The 9,052-nt window shown below is 38.8% G+C and overlaps 1 protein-coding gene across 1 annotated transcript in view; it reads left to right on the forward strand.

Annotated features, from left to right (window-relative positions):
• The window catches only part of LOC117417371 (kelch-like protein 24), a 29,747-nt gene extending 20,695 nt beyond the window's left edge, over nt 1–9,052 (forward strand). The window contains exons 5-7 of the mRNA XM_034029494.3: nt 1,028–1,216; nt 5,189–5,377; nt 5,691–9,052. Of these exons, the coding sequence (XP_033885385.1) occupies nt 1,028–1,216; nt 5,189–5,377; nt 5,691–5,891 (579 nt within the window). The 3' untranslated portion in view covers nt 5,892–9,052. The remainder of the gene's footprint in view (nt 1–1,027; nt 1,217–5,188; nt 5,378–5,690) is intronic.

A 9,052-nucleotide genomic window follows, 5' to 3' on the forward strand; every position in this document is an offset into this window, starting at 1 on the left:
TCAGGAATCACAAAGAGAAGTAGTTAAAAGAACATGTTGACTCGATCTGTGTTAAGTTATTGATTCCGGTGGAGTGAGCGTACGTAAACACGTTTAGGATGCTGTTGTTAAGCTGGCTGTGTAATACTTATGGCTGTCCTGTAACCAACTTCACTTGTTACACTGACAAGCCGATTGGTCAGAGAAACTTGCAAGTAAAACAACCAAACTGTTACATTTCAGCTCATTATAAAACAAGGCAGCAACTTTATACAATTGGTTGGTTCAAAGGTGTAAACTGGAAAGTGTGTTTACAGGAACAGTCTTTGTGTCTGCTTCTATTTGAAATCTTAGCAGTGCCCTGGGAACTTTTATTAACCCGTTTCCTTCCTTTGAGGTACTGGCCTAGCGTTAATTAAACAGGCCATTTTGTTTCTGCTTTTGTTTTGTTGTTATATTCAGCTTGAACTCAGGAAATGGCATTGATAATCATACCTTCCTCAATAATTGATTATCGGTCATTGCATCCAGTGTACTGGGAGACCAGCGTTTCCCTCAATAGTATAAACATGTTGGCTCCGGTTTAATATCAGGTTATATCCATGTACCCTCAATGTGTCCTGTAGTTATCGCTCAAGTATACTGTTTGTAATTGTCTGCAAGAGAATGTTCATGAAAAAGCAGAACACAAAGTCTGTTTTAGTCCCAGTACACCTGTTTATACCATGCTGTTAACACCCCTAGACCAGCAGTAATCTTGTGACAACTGCATATATATATATATATAGGCTTTTCTTAGCTTCTTTTCTTAATTGAAATATTTATAGGGAACTGTGTTTTAATTTCATACTTCAAAAGTGTGACTCTTGCTTGGGGTGATTTCCAATCTCAAGTCATGCTATTCCAAGGGAGTTTTTCTCAACTCCAGCTGGTCGCATCACCCAGTGATTGCAAGACTGAAGTACGATCCCGCAATTCTACATGATTTGTAATGGGAGATATCATTCCAAAGAAGGGAGCATCCTGATTGTGTGCTGTCTGCTTACAGGTGTATGCAGTCGGGGGCTACGACGGGCAGAGTCGTCTGAGCAGCGTGGAGTGCTACGATTCCTTCTCAAACCGCTGGACCGAGGTGGCACCCATGAAAGAGGCAGTCAGCTCCCCTGCTGTGGCTAGCTGTGCCAACAAGCTCTTCGTGATTGGAGGAGGGCCAGATGACAACACCTGCTCCGACAAGGTCAGTGCACAGCGTCACACTGCCCAGGAACAGCTGTAAGATTTCTTTTGATAGTGGGGGGGAAAAAACAAGGAAGATCTAACTATCTTGTGTTGTATCACAACCTGGCCTTGTCCTGTTGGAATGCTGTGAGCAGATAACTCTTCGTAAGTGTTTCAAAGTGAAGTGTCCCTGTCACAAAGACGGCCGGAGTGGGTGGTGTCAGACCAGAGCCAGGAAATAAAACAACAAGAGAGAGGTGGAGTTTGGTGGAGCTGAGCGAATGGTCTCGCTCAGCATTTAATAAATAAACAGAACAGCGAAAATAAAAAGGTTGTAACACAAAAACACAGGGCACAGCACTTGAGGCCAAAATAAACAGACGAACAAAAACGGACTAAACAGACAAACACGGTGAGCAGATACTTTAACTATTCTTTTTATAATTCACAATTACCTCCGTCTCCAATCCCGTTCTCCACTCACCGAACACCCAACCCCGAGTGAAAGAAATGTGCATCTATATATACTGTTGTGCTGGGATTCAATTACTAATTAATTATTCACTTGAATCCCAGCACGTGAATTAATTCTGTGCAACCCCGTGCTCACATACTATACTTTAAATGCACGTGCAGTGATGTGCAATCCCGTGCCTAAATACAAATATACAATTTAAATCACACGTGAAACACAGACCCGTTTATATTCCATGTACCAATCTCTATACACCAACATTAACACACGCAGCATACAACACATAACACACACATGCACACAGGGGCGGGGCACATTGCCACAGTCCCATGTTGTTTTTTTTACTTGGTTCGGAAGGCTGTTTTATTAAAAGCCCATGTTTTTAAAATAGCTCTACAGTGATTACTGTTGACAAAACATAACTCCTTATTTAAAGAATGATTTCCAGCATGTGGGAAGTTGCTGCAGTGAAGGAATTGGACATTCTAAATTTGGGAGAAAAACAGGGGTAAAATATTTGGGCACACAACGGGGAAGAAACACTGTAGTGCAGTGAAAATAAAAGTTTAATGTATATCATTAAGTTTCACAAGGCCTATCTTTCACCACAACTGTGAAAAAACACTTTTAAATATGTGTTTGTTTAACATCATTTTCTGGGGACCCCCAGAGCATCTTGTTTACATTCCCCAAGAGTAGTTTTAGAGATTGGGATTTCCACCTTGAAACTCGCTCGCTGATATCTCACTTTAAATCAGCATAGTCTTGACTACTGCATGCAGCAGTGGGAGGTTACAGATGATCCCTTCTTGCTTGGTAATGTTATAAAAAAGGGGATCATATTTCTTCTTTCTAATTCTGGATAGTGCACTGGGCCAGTTTTAATGAGCCGTCTGTTTTGCATCCAATCTGAGATGCAAACATGAAGCTAATGGACCAGCTGGTGAAGCTTTAAGAATTAGACTAAATTAATGGAGTGCTGCTGCTAAAGCAACACAAGCGCTCAACGCACAAGATCACAAGACATGATAGTGGGTGGGAGGCAGGTGTGATTCCAGACCTCTCTTCTGTTTCAGGCTGAACGCCATCTGCCTGGCTCTGTACACAGGTATAACGTGACACCACATTAGCAGCTGATCTCTAGACACACACACCTGCTGAAATGGCTTTTATAGTACTTTCACCGTACAAAGGGCCAGGGTCATATATGTTTAGTGTCTTTTTGATCGAATGGCTTAAGAAAAAGTTGAATTAAATCCTCTTTTGAAAACTTGTAATTGATTAGCTTCAATGTTTTGAGTGATTGGTAGAATTTTTTTGCAATACACATGGTATAGCAATGTTATAAACCAATACACTGCAGTACCGTCATACCAGATCAGTGTCAGGAACCCTGTGCAGTACTCCAGTATTTGATATTGTGATGCCATTGCTGGTAATGCTATGGTCGGCTAATATTTCTGATAGGGTTTCTTTAGGGTAATACACAAGTATTAGTGTGGTGTTTTCTGTGAGGGTGAGTGCTTACCAGAATGCTTACCCTTCATTCCCCTGCATGCTGCAACATTAGTGATTGTGAGGTCTGGTGTTCATTTCCAGCTGAAATTATTTCAAGTTAAAACCTTAAAATGTTACAAGAGTACACTGATAATTTTATTTATATTTAACTTTTGTACTTTAATTCACCTTTTTTATATTCAAATAATCATAAAATAATAATAAAACAAACATGACATTTATTTAAAATATGTAACAGTCCATTAGCGATCTTTTATAATTCTGTACATTGCAACCCAGTTCAGAATTTACATCAAACTTCATTTGAATTCAATTCACGTTTCAGTGAAAAATAACTTGCTACACTTGGAAGAGAACAATTTTTTTCTGGTTTGTTTCCACATTTCTAAACCGATTTTGCATTTCAAATCATACTGCAGACAGACTCCGTGGTCTCAGTTTGGTTAGTTTAAAACGAACTCTGAAGGGACGAGGTAATTTATCTGCCTTCAAATGAACTAAACCTCGGTTTGAATGGGCCCTTCCACACATTGAAACAAGTTTTTGAAACTTTTTTGTCTTCAGACTAACTGTAGTACCCTATATACCCCACTAGACTCAAACAACCCCTACAAAAAGCTTTTGTCTAATTGTTTCACCAGAGAAGGCCGTACATACATTTTCTTTTACTAGGAGCATATCAGTAACTGGATATCCTAGAGCCAGCCTGATCCAATCTTGAAGTTGAATTACTTTTTTTTTTCCTGGCTTGGTGAATGGTAGGGAATGCATACACTGTCAGTCAGTGTTTAAAGCAGAGGTCCACAATGAAGACACAGGTATACATTTGCATACTTTTGTACAGCAGTGATGGGAAAGCACACAACACAAATACCCCATTTCACTAGGCTATCACTTTTTTCTGTGCTATAGAACAGCAGACAGTTTTGGATTTCAGCAGTTGGCTGACAGTGTGGAATCTGTTGTACTTTGTTAGAAAGAGGATCTGTAGCTCAGTTTCACCATAGCTCATTTTGTTCGGCAATATTTCATTTGCTAGTTTTGACACATTGTATTCTCAAAGACCTCCACCTGCCTATGACAGGTAGACTGTAAGGATGGAGTGTAAATGCTGCTGTCCGGCATCTTTTGGCATGTTAAATTAACTTGGTATGACTTCCCATATAAAGGTTAGTACCATAGTTTAATAAAGCATCGGTAAGCATTGTAAAGCCTGTAGAGGTATGGTAAAGCATCTTGTTTTTGCTCATACTCTGTTTTGCTCTAATCTGTTGTCTGTTGGCAGAGAGAATTTCAGCTGTTTAAATTCTAATCATCACAGGATCTGAAAACACTTCAATGGAGTATCAATTAGCACTAGATTTTTAAGCTTTTATTCCCGTGAAGAGTCATTCCAAGTCAAGTGTGCAAATGTGGTGGCTGGATATTCATTGTTCACTGGTGTTTGTTTTAATGGGAAAGAAAAATCCAGCATTTCACCTCCATATATTAACACATGAAGCTCAAAAGGAACCAGAATTTCAGCTAAGTTATCTGCAGCTAGGTTAAACTTTATTAGGAACCATTAGGAAAGTAATGTATTCACAGCATTAGGCAACATAGAAGATCTGAACTATCTGACATCTGTCATGATCAACAGTGTATTGGTTTTTAACAAAGGGCTGGCCTTAGCCCTATAAAAGTTTAGCACAGTATTTTTGCACTATATTTTTGCAGTTTGTCCCATGGTTATACTATGCATGTACCATAGTTTATCCTGGTTTGTCATGTTTGTTAATAAGCTTTACCATACCCTACTGGTCTATGCAGTCCCTTACACGTGCTTTACCATGCTTTCACTGTGTTTACAATGCTTTTACTATGGGAAACGCTTATAGTGTTACATGTGACCTAAACCAAGTCTGTGCTACAGTATCTGTTCCTCCTCAGCATTTGATTGTGTTTTGGTTTGGATGTCAAATAAAGAACAGTTCCTAGTAAGTAATCCTTTCATTTCAGGTCCAGTGTTACGATCCCGAGTCGAACACGTGGCTGCTGCGTGCAAACATCCCCATTGCAAAGAGATGCATCACCGCCGTGTCTCTGAACAACCTGATCTACGTGTCCGGAGGCCTCACCAAGTCCATCTACTGTTACGATCCCATTGAGGACTACTGGATGCACGTCGTGCACACGTTCAACAAACAGGTAGGGGGCGTTGTTCTATTTGAAAGCCCCCTGAGTATTCCATGCTGGCAGGCCCGGTATACATGTTTTACACTTAAGTTATTGAGAGTATACATTTTACACTTATGGTACATACTAACTTATGGCTGGAGAACCGGTTATCAGATTGTGGTAAAACATGGACATTCTTAAGCACAAACTATTGAGAATTTCAGAAACTGGGGACTTGTTGAAGAACGCACAACCAAATATGTGGTTGTGTGCAACAGCTCATTTAAACAGTTGATAAATAGAGGCTATTTGTGTAGAATTAACTACTTTTGTTTCCCCACAGGAAAGCTGTGGAATGTCGATATGTAATGGCAAAATCTTCATCCTGGGAGGAAGGGGGGAGAATGGAGAAGCCACAGACACTGTTTTGTGCTACGACCCGGCCACAGGAATCATCACAGGGGTGGCAGCCATGCCCCGGCCCATCTCCTACCACGGCTGTGTGACCATCCACAGATACAATGAGAAGTACTACAAGCCCTGAGGCACTCAATCCAGGATGGACACTTCAAATTCACAACTTGAGGAGACTATCTTCAGTCCCGTGGAAATATCTTAGAATAGAGATAAGATGAGCTTTGTTTCTTTGGAGCGGTGTATTTTTATTTTTTAGTGGTTTGGATTTAATTTTGGTAGAAGTGAGTGCAAGTTAGTAACTTTCTGTATAACATTGCCTTACTCAGTTTTAGTTTTTAATTATATAAGATTATGATAAGAATGTGCCTTCATTCATCAGATCAGTTTTGTTACTCAAGTGTAAAAGGCCATTGAAAACCAGATCAGGTTCACTGACTTTCATTTCTACTGCTGTAGAATATGACTGCAAATCAGCATGTCAGATATTTTGTATTGCAAGCTCTGTACCTTGGCTACGCCTGCTGCTTCACATTTGGAAAAGTGCCTTAGTCCTGGGCTGAAACTCTCCAGCTCTGATGTCAACTGGCCTGGGGATAAATGGTTGAGAGTATTAAGAGAATACAGCAACCTAGCCCTATTGTAACTTTAAAAACAAATCTGCTTTATTTTGCAACTTTGAGAGTGCTTAAGGTGTTTGACCGCTTTAAAAAAAAATAGGAGTTAATTCAAGACTGGAGTAAACACTTTGGAAATATGACCCTAAGTAGCGGAACCCCAATACTCGCTCTTTAATGCCTCATTCTTCTGTTTCCAGCAGAATGACACCTGAAGTGTCAAGGTAAGGAAGGGTGAACTCAGGTATCGAGGAAAGTGTGGAAGTCCATACTGCCACCTGTTTCTGAAGCTTCCCAGAGTGAACCTCTTTGCTGGGCCATATTCTTCAGCAAGCAGTTTACAACGGAGTAGGTACAAATATAGCAATATTGTATCACTTGTCAAAAATAGTTTGTTATATTTGGGTTAGCAAGAGTAATACTTACTGTAAACAAGTTGTGACATAAACTAAAGACAGGAGTTGAAGATTAATTTATCAACTACTATAAAACCGCAATTGCTAAACATTTTGCAAGAACACTAGTTTTTATGAATTAAAATTCTAAGAAGTCAATTAGATTTTATGACTAATGCCCAAACTGTTTCGGGACCAAATTAAAACCAGCCCAGGAAGTTTAAAAACAGAAGTTAACTAAACAGATGTTGCCAGGATTCACAGCAGGCATTATCATATATTGAACTTCAATCTAAATCATGGGGGCAATCATCCATTGGGTATAATGTGCTTGCACTGGTGTTACTGGGATGAAAACTTGATTAGACTATTGTGTATATATAAAATAATAATAACTGCATGATTTAATTTAAAAATAAATGCAATATGCATTTCAACTCAGTTATTGGCCAGTAATCAGTGGCTATGATTTGGTGCCTAAATTCTGCAGCTGTTAATATGTAGAAATACTGAAAATAAATTATTTTACAAACATTTCAATGAGAATCAGTGGCCTATATTTTCCCCTAGAGGAAAATCAGAACACAGGTCTTCGCTGGTACATGTGATTAGGTGTAAAAATCTGTTTGTTTATAGTAGGAAACAAATCGGCAGTCTTTGTCTCTGAGTCTAACACCTGGAATTAACACCACTATCCTAAAAATTGGTCCTACAAATAGCAATATCAGAAATCGTCATAAAACACATTATTGTGAGCGATCATCTTATTTAAAGGCTGCATGTTAAAGCCAGTAATGTACCTGCTCATCCACTGGGTATCACTGGTGTTACTCAGATGAAAACTTGATGGCACTGTATTGCATACACAAACCACGTTATACCAGTGGAGACATTGATAAAAAACGTCTCGTGAAAACTTGTCAAAGGATTTTAGTTACTTGTTAGTATTTCAACTCAGTATTATAATTCTGGATGTTTATGTTAATAAGCTGATATTTTCTTTTAATGTGTCAGCTGTTTTTTGTACATGGTGCTCTGTTTATGGACTTGCGCATCTTTTTTGTTTCATTGTTTCTTCTCCTTTTTATAGCTGTCAGAGCCCCAACAGTACGCTCTGTTCTGTAGAAAATGCCTTGATAGTTGAATAATGTAAATACTGTAATGTAAATAAGTGTTTATTTTACTGTATCAGTAAATGTTTTTAGCTTGAGTTCATGTAAAGAGAAGTGTGTTGCACCTGCAAGCTCTATGCCCCATGCGATGTTGAGTTCTGAATGACAGAGATTGGCAGGTCAGTGCAGATTTGTAGCATGAGCGAGCCCTTGATTACAAATGTGCAGAAAGCAGAACCAGGAACAATAAAAACAGATTTTCTGGTGCATTTACCTCTTTAATATTATATCATAACTGGTAGAAATTCCAATGTAATTTCATGAAAAAAATTTAAACAAACAGCCTTAATTCTTACTATGCAAAGTGCTGTTATTGAGTGCAAGTACATATTTACACAGCAGTGCCTTCCATAAGCACTCGCGTGTTGCTTTTGAAAAACCCTGTTCGCTGGAAGACTGACCTACAGCTGTTGCATTGCTTGGCTTTAGTCTTTTGTTATTATTTTATCAGTCATATAAAGGAATGCAATTTAGCAAGAGATTTGAGTGCAGCTGTCACATGGTATAATAAAGTGATTTTCAGTCCTGGTCCATAAGTCAGTCTAGGTTTTTAGAGGGGTGATGTGATCGAGCAGGCTTGTGAGTTTCTGTGACCGCGGCGACAGTTTAGTGAGTATTTACGCGAATGGCTAAAAGGGTTAAAGATTTACTTTTTTCTTATGTTTTTTGTTTGTTTTAAATATATATATTTTCATATTTTGGTAACCTTTTGTGGACTGAGTTTGTTTGATACATACTGCATGATGTTTTTGTCCTGGGTGATTGTATGAAAAGGAGCAGTTGGCCAGATGAGGACCATACGCAGATGATAACGCTGTGCTTGAGTATGCTTTTGCAGGCTGCTTGAACATCGAGCGATGGCGATGGATGAAGATCCACAGAGGCACCGCATTTATCTTATTTAAAAGCTGCATGATAAACCAATTTAGCTTTCTATTCATAAGCCAGTAATGGTACCTGTTATGGTTATATTACTGTATGATGTGATAACTGTTCTTTTTATTTTACTAGTTCTATTTAAATGTCTGTACGAGTGTTAATCCACTTCACTATCAGTGTATTAGATGTAATACTGATGCCTTTATATCATAAAAGAATGTTCTTTAA

Source organism: Acipenser ruthenus, chromosome 12, assembly GCF_902713425.1.
Source record: "Acipenser ruthenus chromosome 12, fAciRut3.2 maternal haplotype, whole genome shotgun sequence".
Taxonomy (NCBI): domain Eukaryota; kingdom Metazoa; phylum Chordata; class Actinopteri; order Acipenseriformes; family Acipenseridae; genus Acipenser; species Acipenser ruthenus.